General features: G+C 45.4%; 1 protein-coding gene across 1 annotated transcript in view; it reads left to right on the forward strand.

Annotated features, from left to right (window-relative positions):
* Positions 1-22,550, forward strand: part of CASS4 (Cas scaffold protein family member 4) — a 36,222-nt gene extending 13,672 nt beyond the window's left edge. Inside the window, exons 2-7 of the mRNA XM_040248636.1 lie at positions 6,752-7,168; positions 12,079-12,180; positions 13,978-14,058; positions 15,174-16,484; positions 17,631-17,708; positions 21,041-22,550. Coding sequence (XP_040104570.1) covers positions 6,752-7,168; positions 12,079-12,180; positions 13,978-14,058; positions 15,174-16,484; positions 17,631-17,708; positions 21,041-21,451 — 2,400 coding nt within the window. The 3' untranslated portion in view covers positions 21,452-22,550. The remainder of the gene's footprint in view (positions 1-6,751; positions 7,169-12,078; positions 12,181-13,977; positions 14,059-15,173; positions 16,485-17,630; positions 17,709-21,040) is intronic.
* Positions 22,551-22,825: the final 275 nt, after the last annotated feature.

The following is a 22,825-nucleotide window of genomic DNA, read 5'->3' on the forward strand; positions in this document are numbered from 1 at the left end:
AGTCATGGAATCTGTGAGAAGGAAGCCAACATGCTAAACATGGACACTTTTCAAAGAAGGATTTTAGTAGAAGAAAAACATTCATCCTGTTAATGGGGTTCCATGACACTGTACAGAGCAGGGACCCAGCAACCACTTGCTACTCAGAGTTCCTTGCACATTTATGATCTCCATCTCTCCTTGTTTGTGGCATTTATTTATTTACTACTTCCTGCTGTGTGCTGATACCCTCATGGTATAATTACCTTCCCAAGGAAAAGATCCTTTTCTAGATACTTTAATGGAAACATCCCAGGATCCTTACCCTCCTATTCTCTGCCACTAACTCTGTAATTTCAGGTGTACAAGAGTCTGGGAGTGGGGGGGGGGGGGCGGCGGCTGTGAAGGATAAAGCGAGGAGGGAGCAGGATTGGGCTGTGATGCTGCTGATCAGACCGTTGTGGAGGGAGAGAGGGGAGCCAGCAGGGGAGGATAGAGAGAGCCTCAGACTGTGAGCAATTTGCACATAGTCATTGATAACATAATGGGATGGGTGGGAGGCTTCAGAACAGAATGTCCATTAGAGGAGTCCTGCGTTGGGCATAAATGCTCCAGCGACCCCTAGTTTTAATGCTCAGTTTGCAGAGGAGACCAGGGTAAGGCCTCTAAGACCCTGGCAGTGGGCTGGGGGCTCAGTGGGCTCAGCAGTAGAGTACTTCATTTGACCCCAGTATTAATAGTTATCTTTTGAAATCTGTCTGACCATGCCAAAGTCCCCACCACTCTCAAATGTCTGACACCTGGCCTTCCTCCCTGATGGACACATACTTCTTGTCTGGTTCTTACAATCATTTGAGTTTGCCTCTCCTGCCTATGGCTTCCCAGGTGGCTCAGTGGTAAAGAATCTGCCTGCCAATGCAGGAGATGCAAGAGGCCCAGGTTTGATCCCTGGGTTGGGAAGATCCACTGGAGTAGGAAATGGAAACCCACTCCAATATTTTTACCTGGAAACTTCCATGGGCAGAGAAGCCTGGTGGGCTGCAAAGTCCCTGAGGCTGCCAAGAGTCGGACATACTGAGAGATTAAGCACACACACGCACAGAGACTTTAGCAGATTAGAATTGGAATTGACTTGGACTTTGGGAGGCTGTGCAGTGAATTGGCCTTAGCAGGCTTCAGAGTCAGAAAGACTCGCATTTGGATCCCTACTTTTCTGCCTGCCGCCTTGTGACCTTAACCTCTCCTAGGCACAGGCACTATAAAGCTCTGAAATGTGGCAAAAAGAATAGATGAGACCCAGCTCGAACACTCTGAGTTTCTGCCACTTTGCTATTTCAAGTGAACTGAAGAAAAGTGGAAAGGCAAGCAGGAAGGCAAGGGTTCTCGGAGAGCCAGTGTGGGGCAGTCGCTGAGGAGCTGTGCCCACCCTCCTGGTTTAGAGAGGAGATGATCACCCTGGCAGTGGGAATGATGCAGAAACAAAAGTCGGTAGCTTCAGCAGGTGGCATTTCTACGGGCTCCTCTAACCGGCCTCTGCTTGGAACTATAGCTGCTTCTGCCAGCTTTTACATCACTGCAGAAGACAAAGTATGGGACCAAATCTCTCTCTCTCTACATCTTACTTCCCCTGATCCACAGTGCAACTCTCTTTCCTTTTCAGCAGTTATAACCCTGTCCTTCTTTCAAGACTCACCTCAGGATTGCACACAATCCCTCAGCAGCTCCTCCCAACTGTGCTCCTACAGCCAAACCCACCCTCCTTTGAGCCTCAGGCCTCTCCCACCTGGACTGGACCACCTCTGGCTTTGATGAGCTTCTTTGGCTTCACACCAGCTCCATCTAATCCCCTTCCCATCCAGAAATTAGAGAGAAACATCAGCCAATATGGAAGGAAGCCCTAGGCTTTTGTTTACTTCTCTCCAGACAACCTGGTCAGGGCTTCCATGATAGCTTAGCAGTAAAGAATCCACCTGCCATCGCAGGAGACACAGGTTTAATCCCTGGGTTGGCAAGATCCCCTTGGAGAAGGAAAAGGCAACCTGTTCCAGTATTCTTGCCTGGGAAATCGTATGGACAGAGGAGCCTGTTGGGCTACAGTCCATGGGGTCACAAAAGCATCGAACACAACTTAGTGACTCAATAGCAACAACAAGACAACATGGACATCTTTCAGTTTCCCTGACTCACCATACAATTCACACAAACTCACAGACTCACTCCCTCCCCCACCCATTTCTCTTCCTCGGCCTGGATGATTTCTCCCCCTTTCTACTAATTTCTACTCACTCCCAGATTGCAACTCCCATGGCCAGTTCTCAGGAAAATATTCCCGAAGCCGTTATGCATCCCCCCTTCCCAACTGCACTCAGAATTCCTCATAACTTTCTGTATTTTTCTTGGCTGCACTTAAGAGAAGTAGAAACCCTATGTTTATTTCTGTTGTGATTGGAGTGTGTCTCCTCTGCTACGATATACACCACCATGAGATCGGAAACTGTTTTCTTCACTACTTTATCTCCCCAGAGCACCAGGCATCTAGCTAATGCTCAAACTTGATGTATGAGTAAATGAAGCTAGCTAATTACTCCCGTGGCTCATCGCCAGTTCAGTACGGATTAGCACTTTGCATCTGGCCATCGTGTGAACGTCTCCCCAGAGAGAGAAACTCTTATTCTTTGCCTGTTTTCCTAGTCCCCTTCCTTTCTCCCAACTGTTGTATGAAGATGGGTATTTGGGGGAAAGGTCCTTTTTGGAAACTGGCAAGGAAGGTTTCTTCTGTTGTACCTAGGATCTAACTGTCTTTGTGCCCAAAGAGAATAAAAATATAAATACATGCCTTCCTTCATCTCTTGTCTACACAAATGTTCCCAAATCAATACTACCGTGAAAGCCCCTGATCTCACCTGATCTTGGAAGCTAAGCAGAGTTGGGCCTGGTTAGTACCTGCATGAGAGACCACGGGCATACCGGGTGCTGGAGGTCTTTTGGGCTTCCCAATGGCTCTGGGGGTAAAGAATCCTCATGCAATGCAGGAGATGCAGGAGACACAGGTACAATCCCTGAGTTGGGAAGATCCCCTGGAGGAGGAAATGGCAACCCACTTCAGTATTTTTGCCTGGGAAATCCCAGGGACAAAGGAGCCAGGCAGGCTACAGTCCATGGGGTCTCAAAGAGTAGGACACCACTGAGCATTCACACACTAAGAATAACTTGGGGGTGGCCTCAGTGATGGTCATGGTTATAATCAGAACGCTGTTGCAGTAGCCCATCAGTCCCTTCGCTCTGTTGTCTGCAAAGCGTTCAGTGCAGTATCAGGGACATAAGAGCTCGATACCTGTTTGCTGAGTCTGCTATTTCTTTTTTTTTGTTTAATTAGATTAATTAATTTATTTTTATTTTTGGCTGTGCTGGGTCTTCGTTGCTTTTCTCTAGTTGAGGCAAGCAGGGGCTACTCTTTAGTTGCAGTTCGCGGGCTTCCCATTGCAGTGGCTTCTCTTGCTGCAGAGCACAGGCTGTAGGGTATGTAGGCTGCAGTAGTTGCGGCTCCCAGGCTCTAGAGCGCAGGCTCGGTAGTTGCAGTGCACGGGCTCAGTTGCACGTGGGATCTTCCCGGACAAGGGGTGGAAGCCACGTCTCCTGCACTGGCAGGTGGATTCCTCACTCCTCAGCCACCAGGGAAACCCGAGGCTGCTATTTCTCATTCTCCCCACACTGCCAGCCTGTCTGTGAAAGTCTGGCTTGGCCCCAACTGGGTTCTTTCTTAACATGCCCAGAGGGCCCTTGTCTCCAGGTCCCGTGGATGCACGTGGAGGAGGAGCCCAGCCTTCCCGTGTTGTGGTCAGGAATAGCCTCTACAGGAAGTGACTTAAGCTGAGATCTGAAGGATGAGGAGTCAGTTGTGCAAATATATGGCCGAAGAGTGTTCAGGGCAGGAGGACTCACAAGGGCAAAGGTCCTGAGGTGGAAGTAATCAGTGCATTGGAGAAAGAAAACGAGGCAGCTGGAGGAAAATTAACAGAAGAGAAGCACTAAAATTAACAAGAGGAAGTCACTCAAGCCTGGCAATCAGGCAGAGAGTTTAGGTTTGGTTCTAAAGGTGGTTCTAAGCAATTGGACATTTTTAAACAACAGACCAACATCTGATTTATGTGTAAAAAATATCATTCTATACAAATCAAAACTACAATGAGGTAGTCAGATTGGCCATCATTAAAAACTCTACAAAACAATAAATGCTAGCAAGGGTGTGGAGAAAAAGGGAAGCCTCCCACACTGTTGGTGGGAATGTATTAATAAATTAGTACAGCCAAAGGAGAACACTGTGGAGGTTCCTTAAAGAACTAAAAATAGAGCTACCATATGACCTTGCAGTCCCACGGCTGGCATATATCTGGAGAAAACCGTAATTCAAAAGGACACATGCACCTCAGAGTTCATTGCACCATTATTCACAATAGCCAAGACACGGACGCAACCTAAATGTCCATTGGCAAAGGAATGGATAAAGAAGATGTGGTACCATAGAATATTACTCAGCCATTAAAAGAGTGAAATACCATCATTGCAGCAACATGGATTATCATACTAATTGAAGTAAACCAGAGAAGGAGAAATATCATATAAAATGTCATTCTGATTGGTGTCTAGAGAATGAATTGGAATGAGAAGGGTGCAATAATGGATATGAAGAGAAAATGTCAAATCCATGGGACCTCAGACAAGTCATCTGATCTCTCTGACCCTGTTTCCTCATCTGTAAAATGGGAAGAAGAAAACCTACCTCTGAGGCACCTGAGAATTAACTGATATAATAGCTTCAGTGTCCCCAATACAAAATAATTCCCCATTCAGTATAGTCTACTGTTAGCTCCCTTTTCTGGGAGAGGAATTCTCCAAGATTTCTTACATGTATTTAATTCTTTATAACATAAATATTGATAGTCTTTGTTATTAAAGCTTTGAGACATTAATTGACTGCAGGAGGTGTCTCTGGACCAGTTATAACAAAATACTATTCTGACGGGAATCCTGTTCTAGCAACATAGTTAGGGTTTTCCTTTGCTGTGACTGTATGCCCTTTAGGGTGTGAGCTGCCGCTCTGAAGATTGCAGACTGTCCATGGAAAGTAAACCATGTCTCCAGACCAAGACTGTCGATGTCCATTTTGGACAGTAGTGGGTGCCTGATCCGGCGGGTGATCACACAAGGCAATTGTTCTTTAGACAAGTATCCCCTTTTGCAACAGACAAGTCCACCAGCTAAGCTGCTGCCAATCTGGGTGCTTCCAAACAACTGCCATATTGAAGCAACTGCTCTGCCTAAACACAAACACTATCTTATTTCTAGACAAATGCAAGCACGTTTCAGATGATGGGTTTTTCTTCTCAGAGTGTGTTAGATGTATTTCATGGGAATTGTGATGATAGATTGGAGACTGTGTTTTGCCTTCTGTTTTCTCCCCAGTGTGAACAAAGTCTCATTTTCAAAAAGGTAAAATCATAGCTGTCATGCAAATATGAAATGAACTCATGTCAAGGATTTTATTAAACTGATTAATTAATGAAGGAACTGCAAAAAGGTTAAAATCAGGTCAAGGGGCATTTGAGGAGCTAGGTATTTGTAGGCAGTACAGTACCATTGCTGTCATTATAACAGGTGGGGTTTTTTGTTGTTGTTGTTTGGGATTTTTTGAGAACCATGTAGCTTACAGAAAGAGCGTGGGTCTGAGAATTAGGAGATTGTTTGTATTTTGATCCCAGCTGTGTAGACTAGTCACTCACCCTCTGTGTCTTTGTTTCACTGCATGTGAATAAATGAGCATTAATGGAGCCTCTGCTCTGAGCCTGGGTCCATGCTCAATGCTGCGAGAGAACACCAAATCGAGCAAAATGTGATCCCAAAAGTCATGGAGCTTCCAAGGCCAGCCAGGAGAAAAGCAACAACCAGGCAAAGAGTAATAGAATCGTTTTGACAGTTTGCAGCCAAGCTTTACAGAGCACTTACAAAGTGCCAGGAGCTCTTCAGTGAGCTTTCTATACATTTCAACCCATTTAATCAATAACTTTGTGAGGCAGAGTTGGCGCTAGTGGTAAAGAATCTGCCCGCAGTGCAGGAGATTCAGGAGATGTGGGTTCAATCCCAGGGTCGGGAAGATCCCCCGGAGGAAGAAATGGCAACCCACTCCAATATTCTTGCCTGGAGAATCCCATGGTCAGAGGAGCCCAGAAGGCTACAGTCCAAAGGGTTGGAAAGAGTCGGACTGAGTAACTGAGCACACCCACATGAGGTAGATAGTGCTATTCCCATTTTACAGACAAGGAAACTGAGGCCCAAAGATAGTGGCTAATTTACTTAAGGGCACAGAGCTAGGAAGTCAGAGCCAAGATTTCAACCTTGTTCTGCGCTAAGCTGCCATCTACCATATAACTCGGGTGGGTCATTTGTTCAGTCACTCAGTGGTGTCTAAGTCTTTGTGACCCATGGACTGCAAGTATCATCTCCGGGATCTTGCTCAAACTCATGTCCATTGAGTCAGTGATAGGTAAGACTACCTGGAAGTTCTGACATTTCACCTGAGACTTTCCTCACCTCCCCAAGTATGGCTAGAAATAAACTGGGCAAACAGCCGGGACAAGAGTCCCTGGTGGGGCGGGGGTGGGAGGGGAGGAAATGAGATAAAGGAGCAACTGTGACTGTGTTCTAAGCTAGTGGGGTGGCAGTCTTGGTCCTTGGCAATAACAATGACTGTGAATTCTTTCTCTCCCATCTCCAGACTCTCTTGGCCAAGGCACTTTATGACAACCACCCCGACTGTGCCGATGAGCTGGCTTTCTGCAGAGGAGACATCCTGACCATTCTGGAACAAAACGTGCCGGAAAGCGAAGGCTGGTGGAAGTGTCTGCTCCACGGGAGGCAAGGCCTGGCCCCTGCCAACCGCCTCCAAATCCTAGCGGAGGCCCCCACAGACAGGCCTCGTCCCCCTTTCCTGAAAGGCCTAGACAATGCCCCCGCCATCTCCCAGGAGACCTACGAGGTGCCTGCCCTGCTCAACCCCTCATCTCCTGTGTACGAGCAGATGAAGAGTTGGGTGGAGGGGCCCCCGCCTCCCACAGTCCAAGTCTACGAAGTCCCTGACCCACCTACCTGTGCCAGAATCGTCTGTGAAAAGACCCTAAGCTTTCCAAAACAGGTAAGTACATTTCCAGACAGAAGAAATAGGTCAAAAGGTAGGAAGCACCCAGGGCCTAAATACCCTTGAATTGTGTGTGTCCATCAGGAGAGCAAACGTACAGGATGGGAACCAGTCAGTTGGGGTGACTGGGTTGTCATTAACACTCTGGGTACCCTGGTGGTTCCTGGCTTGCCAAGACACCCACACTTTGCAGGAAACTGAATGCTTAGTTGAGCTGAGTCTGAAAGAATGATAACATTCACAGTGGTCTCTTTTTACACTAGGAAGAAATGTTAGTTAAATGGAGGGGTTGAATTTCCATGGGTCAAAGGCAAGAAATCATTCATCAAATTTAAAATATGTGTTCCTTTCAACCTAGAAAGGATTTCCAGAATTGTTGCAAAAATATACGAGAAGGCAGAAATATATCTGAATGAGGAAGTCATAGCCATTACAGTATTATTTGTTACAGGGAAAAATTTGAGTTGCCTAAAGGAATATTCATGGAGGATTGGTTACATAAGTTTTGGCACGATGAGCCACTGTGTGTGTGTGTGTGTGTACTGCAGTTGTGGGGAGGGGGGGAAATGAAATTAGTTCTATAAGGTATTTATAAGGGAGGGAAAAAGAGCCATTTAAATAAAAACCTAACAAACAAACCAAAAAAACTTTAAAAAGTATGTGTGTATATGTATGCATTGAAAAGAACACACACTAGCAGTGGTCACCCTTAGGAAGTGGAACTGGTTAAGCAGAAAGTGAAAGAAGTCATTAAACAGGGGTCTATACTTTATTCGCTTCTGTGTCCTCTGCACCCTGGACGTGCCTAGGCTGGGGTGGGTACTTGATAAATATTTGACGAACAAAGAGACTAAGAGGTTGATTTGTGTGTTATATAGAACATGTATTACATCTGTAATTTTAAAAAAGTAACATTTTTTTAAAGCCGAGGAAAAGAAGCACTTCATAAATGCAGAATGAAAAATTTTTTTAAGTAGGAGAGGAAGGGACTTCCCTGGTAGTCAAGTGGTTAAGATTTCTCCTCCCAATGCAGAGAGTGCAGGTTCAATCCCTAGTTGGGAAGCTAAGATCCTACATGCCTTGGGGCTCAAAACCCAAAACGTAAAATAGAAGCAGTATTGTAGCAAATTCAATACAGACTTTAAAAATGGTCCACATCAAAAAAAAAAAAAAAAAAACCAAAGAAGCAGGAATTTGAAAGAAAAAAAAATTTAATGCACTGTCTCCCTCCAAGCCCTGGCCTTCATGAGGTGTTAAGAATGTAGCACAGTCTTGCACGATCTTCAGTCACTGCAAGCATTTCCTGCCATCACACACTTTGTTTTCAGCTCAGATGACACATCCCACCTGGCCTCAGCTCTGCACAGAGGTCCTGATGAGGGCCTAGGCCAGGAGAGGCTACTCCTCCCATGTATGTGCTGCCCCTCCTCCCAGGAATGTCCCACTTACCCTGCAGGCCTCCTCCACACCAGCTTCTTCTTTGATTCCTTAAGAGACTTTTTAAAAGTCTTTATTGAATTTGTTACAATATTGCTTCTGTTTTATGTTTTGGGGAGTGGGGGGCACGTGGGATCTTAGCTCCCTGACCAGGGATGAAACCTGCTCACCCTGCACTGGAAGGTGAAGTCTTAACCTCTGGACCATCAGGGAAGTCCCTAAGAGATTCTGAATACTTCAGATTGCCTGCCTCCCCGGGCTGCCAGGCAGACAACCCGTGTTACACAGAACAGCTGCCCCTCTAGGCACCGACTACAAACACCAAAAAGAGGTGGCTGATTGTCCTGCAGCCATCCGTGAGGTGGACCTGAAGTCCCTTTTCTGGAACAACTGGCCCAAATCTAGGCCTGGAACACTCAGCTGTCATCCGAGCAGCTGACCCAGAGTGGGGCCTGGGTGCTGGCTCCTCTGAGAGCGAGTGGCCTGGGCTGAAGTTAATTGAGTTGCTCCCTGATAGCTCAGTTGATAAAAAATCCGCCTGCAATGCAGGAGACCCCGGTTCGATTCCTGGGTCGGGAAGATCTGCTGGAGAAGGGCAAGGCTACCCACTCCAGTATTCTTGGGCTTCCCTTGTGGCTCAGCTGGTAAAGAATCTGCTTGCAAAATGGGAGACCTGGGTTCAATCCCTGGGTTGGGAAGATCCCCTGGAGAAAGGAAAGGCTACCCACTCCAATATTCTGGCCATGGACCGTATAGTCCATGGGGTCACAAAGAGTTGGACACAACTGAGCGACTTTCACTTTCAAAGGAAAGAAAAAAGCAAAAGCAAAGGCCAAATAGGACGAACTAAGAGAGTAGCATTTACGTGTATACACTACCATGTGTAAAACAAATAGCTAGTGGAAAGCTGCCGTATAGCACAGGGAGCTCAGCTCAGTGCTCTGTGATGACCTAGAGGGCTGGGTTGGGGATGGGGGTGAGAGGGAAGCTCAAAAGGTAGGGGATATATGTATATATATAGCTGATTCATGTTGTTGTACAGCAGAAACTAACACAACATTGTAAAGCAATTATACTCCAATAAAAAAATTTTGTTTAAATCTAAGGTCATTTTCCCTGCCCCCTAAAAGCACAGCAGGTGCAAAGTCTGCAGTTTGCTGGGGATTCTGAACCCCCAGGACCGTGCCAGGCTCCTGCGAGATGCTCCATAGACACTTGTGCAATGAATGAAATGACCAGATCCAACAGAACCATGAGCTGACTGTCAACTTCTAGACTGATGTTGGTATAAAAAGAGAGATGAGTTGACCATCCCAACTCAGAAAAGGGTCAGGGCATTAGCTGTAAGATTTATCCTTGACATGAAACGTGGAGACCTCACTGGTGCAGGCTGTGGCGATGGCAGAAACCACAGCCACTGAAGGGGATTTCAGAAGCCAGGGGCTCCTCACCACTCAAGCAGGTCTTGAGGTGGCCCCAGTAAAAAACTTGGGGAACTTTCCTGCCTTTTATTCCTGCCTAAGTTCCCTCCATCACTGTCCTATCTATATTTTGGCCCTCTCCCCATTCCCTTTTTCATTGCCTTCTCTGTGCTTGAGGGTCTTTTAAAGCAAGCAATGTCATCTGCAGCTTAGAAATCAGGAATCCAGGTTCACTTGGTTTCTACGGCAGCCACGGCCATGCTGGGTGACTGGAGACATCACAGCACCCCTCTAGACTTCTCTTTCTTGCTTTGTATCAAGAGAGGGTTCGGTTCAGTTCAGTCACGCAGTCGGGTCTGACTCTTTGCAACCCCATGGACTGCAGCACACCAGGCTTCCCTGTCCATCACCAACTCCTGGAGCTTGCTCAAACTCATGTCCATTGAGTCGGTGATGCCATCCAACCATCTTATCATTTCTGAGTTCACCTTAAACTGTAGCTTTTGGTGATTCTGAGTAATCTTGCTTCTTCCTCTACTACAAGAAGGAAGGAGCTAGAAGGATGCAAGATTATAATAACTTAAGAATCTTCCGATCCACAGAAGGCAGGCATCTCCTCCCCACTTGGGTAATCCAGTGGTGAGCTTTGAGTCTGAGACCGCTGAAAAAATAACATTCTGAGCAGAAGCAGACATTGGTAAAACTAAGCAAGCCCAGCCACTAGCTTTGAGCTGTTTTCCAATGGGCAGTTCACAGGCTTGGTACACGGCCCGGGGGACCCGTTTCAGAGATTCCCTTTATACTCAGGTTGAGCATCTCTAGATTTATGTTAGCCAAAAATTAAAAACCAAGAAGGTGAAAAAATGTCCCTTGTCTCAATTTGTCCTCATCAGGGACTCTGCATCTTTCTAGCTGGAAGAGACCTCTGTAGATCTGAGAGAAAAAGAGACCTCTTTAGATGAGAACAACTCTTCATTTTACAAATGAGGAAATTGATTCCCTGGGAGGTGAAAGGCCCATCCAAGGTCATATCCTGATGAACACCAGAGACTAAAGTTTCCTTGTTGTGTCTGTGTCTGTCCACACCTCTGGCCTGCCAACACCCAAAACAGGGCCCTTGGCGTGCTCTTGATCTAGGTCACCTGGCTCTGTGGCTGATACTATCTATTAATGTTTTACTGAAGTTTAACCTCTAGATCCTCAGAGTACACAGTTCAGTCACTAGTATCCGAATCCAGAAACACAATGAAACCAGCAACCCAGAAGCCCCCTCCCACCTCTCCCAGCCACTTCCCCCCAGGGTAACCACGATCTTGAGCTTTGTTTTACTTTTTATTCCAACTTCCTTATTATAATACACTGGCCTCTCTTTAAAAAAAAAAATGACCATATAAAGTAAGTATTTGATTTTGGTTTAAATTCAGAAAGGGTAATCTTTTATATTTCAAGTAAAAAGATCAGATTTCCTGATGAAATCTGCTTTTAGGTTTAAATTGCTTATAGACCGTCTAGTTCTTGAACTAGAGTTTCCTTCTGTCCCCTAAACCTTTCAAAACCATGTTTCTCAAAAAAAAGTTCCTTAGTTCCCATCTACGTTTTCCAAGAAACAATGGGCATTTCTGAACTGGCTTCTTTCCACCTACAATTCCAAACCAAGGAAAGTCCCATCATAGGCTGTAGGTTGTCTCTTGGGCAAGTGTGAGCCACAAAGTCAGCTCCATAAATAAAATTCTGAGAACATCAGAATCACCTGGGGGCCCTGATGATACTGCAGTTTCCCAGGCTCTCCGTCAAGACTCAGAGATTCTGTGCAATGCACAGGGGCCCAGGAATCTGCATTTCCAACCCACTTCCCAGATGAGGCTGATCCACATGGTGAGGAAGACTGCCCTGCACCAGCGTCCTGCTGTCTCCAGTCTCAGAGCAAAGGGTCTCCAATGAGAGGTGCCCAGAGAATGTCCTGGCATGTTAGTGGTGCCTTTGCTGTTTCGTGGTCCATGGATGCGGTGGTAACATTTCTTTCCCTCTGTTCTTCTTTTTCTCCCCAAGGCTGTCTTCATGATTCCCAGACCTGCTCAGACCTCAGTACCAGCCCTGGCTTGCCAGGTGTATGACGTGCCTGCTCAGAGCCGGTGCCCACCAACCCTGAAGGTGAGCCTCATCCGTGGCCCTGCTCTGCCCCCGTTTCTCCATCTAAACTGTTGGCTCTCAGCGTCACACTGACCTTCCATTTCAGTTTTACCATTGAAAGATCTTTGGAGCTTCAGTTCTGACTCCAAGGGACCCATCACCACTTAGAAACCAGCTTTGTGCCCAGGGAACCCAGACATGCTCAGAAGAATATTACTACTATTTGAATTCTGAATATTTAAAATTTTTTTACTTCACATTTGTAATACTTTATATCCATGCATATATACACACTGGAGAAAGGATTGGCAACCCACTCCAGTTTTCTAGCCTGGAGAATCCCATGGACAGAGAAACCTGGTCGGCTACAGTCCATAGGGTCACAAAGAGTCGGACACGATTGAGTGACTAATACAACAATATATACACACACCTATATACACATATCTGCACTTTTTAAAAAGTAATAGTAACACGAAGGATATACATCATAGTCTTAACATTATTGTTGGTTATCTTAACACTAATTATCTCTGGGGGAGGAAATTTCAGAGTTTTTTTTTTTTTTTTTTTTACCTTATTTGACTGTAACTGGTACACCAGTTTTGTAAGACATACTTCCTGTAATCAGAAAACAACTTCACTCACTTCTTAGCCCATCAGAACTGCCCCATGACCATGCTGTCCCCTGCCCAGCAAGCACAGGGGAATGGCCTGGGTGCTTCAGCCACACCTACTTCCTGGAACCACTCCCAGAGACTCTGAGATTTGAGATCTGGAGTGGGCCCTGAGCAGTAGGAATGTTAAAGCTCCCAGTTGGTTCTCAAGCTCAGCCAGGGCTGAGAGCCACAGCTTCAGTCAAAATAAAAATTCAGGCTGGTTCGGAGACTTCCTGGTCGCTCCCAGGTAGTTAAGAAGTCTCAGTGGAGGAATTTAATGTTCTGAGCAGGCAGTACTAAACTTTCCTCTGCCTATAAAGTGAAAGAGGGAGACTCGGAGGAGACTCACAGCCTGAGTCTCTCCAGTGATTAGGACTCTCACTGCCGAGGGCCCGGGTTCAATCCCTGGTCGGGGAAATAAGATCCCACAAGTCATGATGTGTGGCTAAAAAAAAAAAAAAAAAAAAAAAGCCCAAAACAAAAATCCTCTCCAGATTTCAGCTTCGTTTCTCTTTCTTTGCAAAACCTGTTCTGGTGCTCTTTCACCTTACCTTGGAATATGGAACCTATTTTTCACATCCTAATATATGTATTTCCTAATTGTTGCACCTCCCCCACAAATGTCTATTATCTCTAGAGGTGCTATGTCTTTTGCTCATTACTGGGTGTCCATATGTCACTTAGTTCAGTGGCTAGTCATTAGTGGGCACTTAGTAAATATTTGCAGGATTAATACATGAGTTATAAACACACGGAAATTTCTTCTGGGAAAAACAAGAAAGAAAAAAGACATAGTAAATTCCAATCTTATATTTAGTCTTCTTTAATTCAGTCTTAAGGTGAACTTACAGAAGGAAATGAACTGCTGTTTTTAACTCAGACAACTGCAGCTAATTCTCTCTATAGTTTGTCCCCACCTTTGATTGAGAAGGTGCTTTTTTTTAAAAACACAGAGCCCATTGTTGAAAATATATTCAGAACAGCACACACTTGCGCCATAAAACCATCATGACTGAAAGCCCCAAAGGCTTCAGTGATTTGTGTTTTCACTTGAAAAAAAACAAAAACAAAAACAAAACACCAGCATTGAGATGGTTTGTGATGTGCAGTCACCAGGAAGGAAAATTCCAAGTTGACCTGCTTCGTGGTCTTTTCCCAGGAGCCAGGCACGCAGCAGCTATATGATATTCCCCCCAGCCCCCAAAAGGCAGCACTGGGTCCCCCGGCCAGCCAAACAAATGTAAGTATGATTGGCACTGAGATCTGAGACTGTGCAAACCTGAACCGCCTCTGGGAAATGTTGTTTGCTTGGTCAAAATTAGGAGCTCAAATCCCTCATAGCAGAATTTACTTTACTGGAGGCAAAACTTGTAACTGCAATGGTGTTCAGGAACCAGACAAGTCATGTGGTCCAGATAAATCCTTTGACTTCCATACGCCTCTGTTTCTCCTTACAAACTTACTGTGAGAATTGACATAATCCCTGCGAAGGACCTAGTACAGTGCTTGGCACAGAGCAAGAGCGCAGGAGACTTGAGATAAATGCTGCTTCTTGCAATCTACCTTGGAGACATGTTGCGTTGAGGTAGGTTTTTATTTGTATGGAGGGGAGGTGACTTAACTTGAAATCTGTAATCCATGCTTATCAATGGATTCTGTCACTTGCATACAATAAATACACCTATGCCCAAGGTGGGCTCTCCAGGTGGCATTAGTGATAAAGAACTCACCTGCCGATGAGAGAGAAATTCTCTCCCTGGGTCAGGAAGGTCCCCTGGAGGAGGGCATGGCAACCCACTCCAGTGTTCTTGCCTGGAGAGTCCCATGGACAGAGGAGCCTGGTGGTCTACAGTCCATGGGGTCGCCGAGAGTGGGACATGACTGAAGTGACTCAGCAAGCACACACTAATGCCCAAGGTGGCTTCTCAGCAGTGTCGTGTGGGATGCACAGGAGTTTGTTAGATGGAAAGCAAGGGGTTGGGTGGACACTGAGAACAGAGGAACCAGCTTGGACAGAATTAAATATAGCCGTGCAGGAGAGCATTTTGGGTTCAGAGAAAGGTAGGCAGCCTGAGTCGCTGGACCTTGAAGGAGGGGAGTGCCAGGTGTGGTGGCAGAGGCAGAGAGTGAGGAGACTCAAAAGGAGGCTGGAGCCAGACTGTGAAGGGCTTGAGTGGTGGCGGAAGTGGGAAGCCACTGCAGAAACTTGAGCAGAGGAGTGACCATCAGGCTTTTAAGATGCACAGTGCCCAGCGCTTGGTGGCTCCTCAGTGTAATACACATGCATCCCCCGAGTCGCTCACACTGTCTTTTCCTTAAACTAAATAACGGGTGACTTTGTGTGGTTCTTCACAGTGGCAGAATATTCCCCTGACATCAAGCATCGCCTTAAGGAGGGGTGGCTGCAACACATTGCCAAACCCTCAGAAATCGGAATGGGTTTATGACACGCCACTGTCTCTGGAAAAGGCTGATGTAAGAAATGCATCTCCAAGTAGCTCTGTGGAAAAATCGGGGCACCATGCCCTCCCCAGGTGTATGTCCAGCTTCCACAGCCCTCCGAGCAGCAGAGCAGGGACTCTCAGTCCACACCCACAGAAAAACATGCCCATGCAGAAAAAATTGAGCCTTCCAGAAATTCCTTCTTATAGCTTTCCACTAGCCAAGGGTGCATTCCCTTTGGATGAAGGTGTCAGCTACAAGGTTCCTTCAAGTTTTCTGATCCCCCGAGTGGAGCAGCAGAACACCAAGCCGAACATTTACGACATCCCTAAAGCAAGGCCAAGGGACCCTCAGTCTGGGAAAGAGCTGGAGAAAGCCAACGTGCCTTCAGAGAATTCCTCAGACCATAACTCCTCATGGTTTCCCAGCCAGGCAGCATCGCTGTCCCCTGAACCAGACAGCTCTTCTGTGTCCAGCTCTGACAGTAGAGCCAGCATTCTTTCCTCCTGCTCCTCTACATCCACTGACTCTTCGTCCAGCTCCTTCTCAGAGGAGTCAGCCAGAGAGCTCCCCTTGGACCTGGACTTGGCCAGAGAGATGGTCACAGTTCTGCAGCACAAGGTGGCCAACTCTGTCGGGGGCCTGATGCTCTTTGTCAGTAGGAAGTGGAGGTTCAGGGACTCTCTGGAGGCCAACATCGATGCAATCCGCAGGGCCGCTGACCGCACAGAGGAATCCTTGAGAGAATTCCTGGATTTTGCCCAAGGAGTCTGTGGGACCACATGCAACCTCACCAACAGTAACCTTCAGGCCAGAATTAGGGATCAGCTACAGACGATCTCCAACTCCTACCAAATCCTGCTTGAAACAAAGGAAAGTCTGGAGAGCTGCGATTGGTCCCTGGAAGTCCTTGTGACTGACAAAATCCAGAACAGCCCAGATGACCTGGAGAGATTTGTTCAGGTGGCACGGATGGTTCCAGAAGACGTCAAGAGGTTCACCTCCATCATCATTGCCAATGGGAGGCTCCTTTTCAAGCCGAACTGTGAAAAGGAAGATCCCGTGCAATTGACCCCAAGTGCAGAGTTTAAGCTTGCCAAATCCATCCAGCTTCCCCAAAGGGAGATTGAATCCTATCAAAGGAACACTCCTTTTCATAAGCAAAAAGAAAGCAAACACTCTCCTGAACTATTAGAGAAGAATAGGACAAATGTTTGTGAACAGGTGAGTTCAGAGTTCCACGTGGTATTAATACAATATAAAGGGGCTTTCCATTTTTATCTGGAGTGGTCACCCATAAGTTAGATGCTGAGAATCTACTATTTCATCTTTGGGGAGGCATGAGTTCCATTTTCCAGAAAATAAAAATCATGAAGGTAAAATTCTGCATGAGATCTTAGTAAGAAGAAAGATAATGTTTTACTATTAAGACAAACAGGATGTCTATTGGACATTTTAGGGTTTAGGGCTTACCTCTGATGCTAGGATAAGAAAGGATTCTGAAAACCTTTTGAAACCTGTTCTTTGAGCAAAATTTTTCATTTTAAAAATTTTATAAACTGAGTCATTGTCAGTGTGCTTCTTAGGAACATAAGAGGAAGTATAAACACTCTTCCAAATTGTCCATGGTCCTAGCAGCCTCCAGACTCTAGTTACTCTTAGAAATACTTTCCTCCATGAGATGAGACACTGTAGTTAGACACCTTTAGTTCAAGAATTGCAAGTTGCAGATGCAGCAGATAACAGGGGCCGTGTCACAGGATAACTTGGTGCTTTCGGCCCCAGTCTTGGGGTTTTCTGCTGACATGCCTGGTGGTGCAAGAGCTTTAACATACTCCAGAGAAGCTGGACATTTAGATATTTTTCATTTCCAGTTAAATTCTGTGTCCTTCTATTAGGCTGTGTTGATAGGCAAAATTCAGCTCTTGAGCTGCTAAAATCTCCTTTGTTGGCAAAAGGTATCATAGGCAGAATCACAACAAAAGCATAAAGAGGAATTCTCAAGTTTTAAAGTAGATTAAACAGCTATACTGGAGAAGGCAATGGCACCCCACTCCAGTACTCTTGCCTGGAAAATTCCATGGATGGAGGAGCCTGGTAGGCTGCAGTCCATGGGGTCGTGAAGAGTCGGACACGACTGAGCGACTTCACTTTCACTTTTCACTTTCATGCACTGGAGAAGGAAATGGCAACCCACTCCAGTGTTCTTGCCTGGAGAATCTCAGGGATGGGGGAATCTGGTGGGCTTCCGTCTATGGGGTCGCACAGAGTCGGACACGACTGATGCGACTTAGCAGCAGCAGCAGCAAACAGCTATACAGTAGGTAAAGACCATTCCGGTTGGTAATTTGAAGAGATTTTATGTTTCAGAAGTTGCCTCGCCTGGAAGAGAGAGAAAAGCCCATCTCGGAACAAAGGTCGGATGAAAACAGCGACTTAGAAACACAGGTAAGTGATGATGCTGACTAACTCTCCAACCCTTCGGACTGACTGAAATGCTTTATCCCTGGAGACATCTCCTGCTGTGAATAATTCAACATCACAGCCCTGACTCATATGGGAGGAGACTTGGTTTTGTGATAGTTCTTCCTTGTTTACAGTAGAAGGAACCCTGGAGATGAACTAGCCCAGTGAACCCCCAAGTGTGGAACATGGTCCTTTGACCATTAGTGAAATAATTCTAGGTCCTCTGCAAGTTTATCAATGACCTGGCATTAAGTCACATGGCCTAATGTTCTTTTTTTTTTCCCCACCCCCTCCCCTTGGCTTAAACAATAGAAATTTATTTTCTCACAATTCTGGAGGCTAGAAATCCAAAATCAAGGTTCGGTTCTTCTGAGGCACCTCTTTCCCTGGCTTGTATGTGATTGTCTTCTCATCGTGTCTTCACTTGATCTACCCTCTATCCATTTATCGGTCTGACATTCTCTTATAATGTTTCTGATTACAACAGAAAAACCATTTTGGTTTGAGGCTTGTGTACCTTCAGCACCTCTTTGACATATGATGTTCTTTTTTAAATCAAAGATGTTATCATTGTGCTTAATTTTAATTGGTTACCTCCTATTGCTGGCAAATGATACTAGTTTTCCATTTACCAATTTAAACAGTTTTAAGTAAAAACTGGATCTTTAAAGACAAAGATGAAGCCAACTGAAGTCAAGAGGAAGGTAGAAACTTCATAGCGTGTGAAGGTTTTCTTTGCATAACTGAAGCCTGGGAACCAGTGAACCCACTCAACTTTCCAGCTGGGGGATCAGGGTAGGCAAGGAGGGTCAGAGTTATTCAGTGATATGGATAAGATCGTTGCCTTTTCAGAGGCCAGCTAGGATAATAACCCAGGCCTCCTGATGGTTCGTTCTGCAAACTCCAAACCCCAAATAGTGGCCTGTCACATTGCTAAAAGTCATGCTATTTTATTCAACATGAAGTCTGTCTTGGAGTCTCAAATTTGAGAGTATGTCACAGTTTCCTATAGGGCTTGTTAAAACCCAGAGAACTGGGTCCCACCCCAGTGTTCAGGATGCAGTAAGTCTAGGGTAGGGCCTGAGAATTTTCTTTTCTAATAAGTTCTCAGGTGCTACTGGTGCAGTGGTCCAAGGACACTTGGAAGTATCCTGCTTTAGACTGACTGCTTCTTAGTGTGGGTAGAGGGACCACTGACCATTGGGCAGACAATTCTCCACCATGTGGGATGAACCATTGAGCATCCCTAGTCCCCTGACTGCCGGTATCCTGTGGTGCTCCCTCATCAGTGTGACAACCAAAAATACCTCCAGAGATTTCCAACACCCCAGGATAAAAGGCAGCACATTGTTTGTTTACCTACAGGTAATACCCTCAAGCTAAGATGCCAACATTCCAATTCCCCAGATGGTTGCTTCTCATTTCTAGCCTCTGAGGCATTCTTCTCATGCTTCCTGCCCCTCCAAGAGTCTACCACAGCGAACACTCCAATCTTTTCTTTGTCACTTGTCCTTGTTTGTGCTGCTACAACAAAGTACTGTAGTCTGGGTGGCTTGCAAATAAGAGAAATTTATGTCTCACTGTCCTGGAGACTAGGAGTCTAAGATCAGGATGCCAGCACGGTCAGGTTCTGGTGAGAGATCCCTCCCAGGCTTCGGACCTGGCAGAGGACACAGGTGGGAAGCAAGCTCTCACATGACCCTTATAAGAGCACTAATCCCCCACTCTGGGGGCCGTGAACCACCGGGGAAGCCCTAATTCTAGTCACCACCTCCCAAAGCCTCCATCTCCTAATACCTTTACCTTGAGGGGTTAGAATTTCATGATACAAATTTTAGGGAGACACAGTCAGACCATAATGCAGTCTGAGTGCTTCTGAGCTGTGAGTTTTGAGATCTTAGATTGATAAAAGGATGCAGTTTAACAAAGAATGAGAATTTCAGACTTGCTGACTTGGTTTAGAGCTCCAGAGCTTTTTTTCAGTATTTATTTATGTATTTGGCTGCACCAGGTCTTAGTTGTGGCCTGTGGGATCTAGCTCCCTGACCAGGGATTGAAGCCTGGGTCCCTCCATTGGAAATGTGAGTCTTAACCACTGGACTGCCAGAAGGTCCAGCCCTCCAATCTTTATTTTGCTAATTGAGTGACCCTAGGTGACCTCTTCTCTTCTGGGATACTCAGTCTCCTCACCTATCACTTAACAAAGGGGATTTTGATTGTTACCTGGAGTGGCTGACACTAAATTTGATGCTGAGAATCTTTTACTAGTAAATAGGCTTTGGCGCCACATTGCAGAAAATAAAATTAACGAAAGTAAAATTCTAAATGAAACTTTAACTAGCAAGTAAGATAAATATTTTAATCTTGAAGCAAACAGGTCAATATATTTTGATTTCTTCTGGAAATTTGGGGGAATTCAAGTTTACCTCTTATACTGGAATTAGGAAGGATTTTTTTGTAATGCTTTAAAACCTGTTCTTTGAGTAAATTTTAAAATTACTCAATTTAAAAGTTAAAATTTTAAAATTACTCACCATCAACTTTCCTGCATTTTTTAAAATTTATAAATTTAGGGGACTTCGCTGTGGTCCAGTGGTTAAGACTTTGCCTTCCAGTGCAAGGGGTGTGGTTTGGGAGCTAAGTTCCCACATGCCTGGAAGTAAAAAAAAACAAAATGTAAAGCAGAAGCAATATTGTAACAAATTCAATAAAAACGTTAAAAAAGGATCAACATAAAAAGAAAAAACTTTTTTAAAAAGTTATAAATTTAGTCATTGTCAGTAAGTTTCTTAGAATGGGTTTCTAATTGTTTATTGAGAGGATTGAATATAATTTTATGTATATCTAATATGAATGATTATATATAACACAATATATAAGATTATATTTATAAGGAAGATTTAAAAAGGGCTTCCCTGGTGGCTCAGCAGTAAAGAACCTCCTTGTCAATATAGGAGATGGCAAGGACCCAGGATTTGATCCCTGGGTCGGGAAGATTTCCTGGAGGAGGATATGGCAACCTACTCCAGTATTCTTGCCTGGAGAATCCCATGGACAGAGGAGCCTGGCGGGCTATAGTCCTTTGGGTCACAAAAGAGTTGGACAGGATTTAGCAACTAAACAACACAACATGCTCTGAATTAACATTAATTTGTTAGGCAGAATGTTGCACCTGCACATGGAGCTTCCCAAACAAAACTATACTTTTTCTTAGAAAAAGTCTGCAAATTAAGCAAAAACAGGAGAAGAGAGAGACAATCACAGCCTATTGCTTGCATCTCTCTCTAATCTGTCATCTTCTTCCCCTTCTCTAGAATCCTAGCTCCCTGGTCCCCCGGCCCTTGAGTCAGCAGAATCCTGAGAAGAAAATTCGCCTTTCTGAACACTGCCGCCTCTATTTTGGGGCCCTCTTCAAAGCCATCGGCGTGCTGAACAGCAGCCTCCAGAACAGCCAACCCCCCGAGACCTTCATCACGCAGAGCAAGCTGGTCATCACGGTCGGGCAGAAGCTGGTGGACAGGCTGTGCCGGGAGACCCAGGAGCGGGACGTGCGGAATGAGATCCTGCGGGGCAGCAGCTGCCTCTGCAGCCTGCTCAAGGACCTAGCGCTGGCCACCAAGCACGCCGTGCTCCAGCACCCCAGCCCCGCTGCCCTGCAGCATCTCCGGGCGGAAGCCAAGAAGCTGGAGCAGCATGCACAGCAATTCAGGGGGATGTTGGAATAAGCCTCCTTCTGCCTGTTAAACTCTTCACTTCAGTTGCACACCCACAACCTGTGCAAGTCTGTCCTCTGGGAAAAACCAACCTGGGGGTATACAATGGATGGCAATCGTCATGGTGCCCAAACCCAGTGTTACCAAGGGTCTGGGCAACTCCAGGGTATTGGCTTATCCCACAGAGTCAGGGAGGAGGTAGGTGTGAAGAAAGGACCTATCGTGTAGGGCCAGGGTATGAAATGAGGTTGTGGAATCCAGGTTTTTATATTAGCTCAATGTGTGCCTGTTTTAAGTTCATTCATTCATTCAGTACTTATTTATTGGGTACCTATTGTATGTTAAATTCTAGGTGCTGGGCACGTAGCACTGAATCAGACCAAGGCTTAGCACTGAATCAGACCAAGGCTTTGCCCTCGGGGCATTTACAATCTAGTGGGGAGACAGACAAATGATGAAGAAATACATACACAATGTATTAGGTGCTAGGGAGAAGCCTACTTTGGGGCTTCTTTGGGGGCTCAGTGGTAAAGAACCCACCTGCCAATGCAGGAGACGTGGTTCGATCCCTAGTTTGGGAAGATTCCCTGGAGAAGGAAATGGCAACCCACGCCAGTATTCTTTCCTGGGAAATCCCATGGACAGAGGAGTTGGGCAGACTACAGTCCATGGGTTGGCAAGAGAGTCAGACATGACTGAGCGACTAAACAACAGGGAGAAAATAGAATATGAGAACGGGGGCAGAGGTTATTTTCAAGTGATTAATTTCTGTTGCATCTGCTAGAAAATGTAGTACAATTTTCAGTTTGGATAGAATTAATTCTGTGAGACTGGTACAAATTCTGTATCTGTGACTTACACCAAATATGTATATATATATTTGCTGTTTTATCTGAACAGAGTTAAACAGCATGTTATAAGTAGCAGTAAATTTGTAACATAACATGTTCTATTGGGTTCCCTATTTATTTTGTACATTGTAGATTCTGTGTTAATAAATTCAACACATGGATTGAACATTTAGTATGTTCAATCAGAAAAGGTTTATACCTCAATAGTCTCAAATGTGTTACCATTTATAATATTATGTCAATACAGTCATGAATTGAAACATCCTTTGCACCAATCTTTTCTTTGGAAAGATGTTTGATCTTTGTCACTTGGGTTCTGGTACCAAAGCTAAATGTTTATTTGTGTCACGCAAATGCTTCTCCCCAAAGTGTGCAAGGAGAGGAAGTAGAGGCCAAGTTTGCACATGCAACGCTAGCTCGGGAAAAGTAGAGCCAGGAAGTGTGGTATAAACAGCATCCCTATCACTGGGCACAGATCTGAGAGTGGCCCAGAATTCCCCCCACTCCCCCGCGCCAAGTCAAACACCTCCTCTTC

The sequence above is a fragment of the Oryx dammah genome, unplaced genomic scaffold (assembly GCF_014754425.2).
Source record: "Oryx dammah isolate SB20612 unplaced genomic scaffold, SCBI_Odam_1.1 HiC_scaffold_10, whole genome shotgun sequence".
Classification (NCBI taxonomy): Eukaryota; Metazoa; Chordata; class Mammalia; order Artiodactyla; family Bovidae; genus Oryx; species Oryx dammah.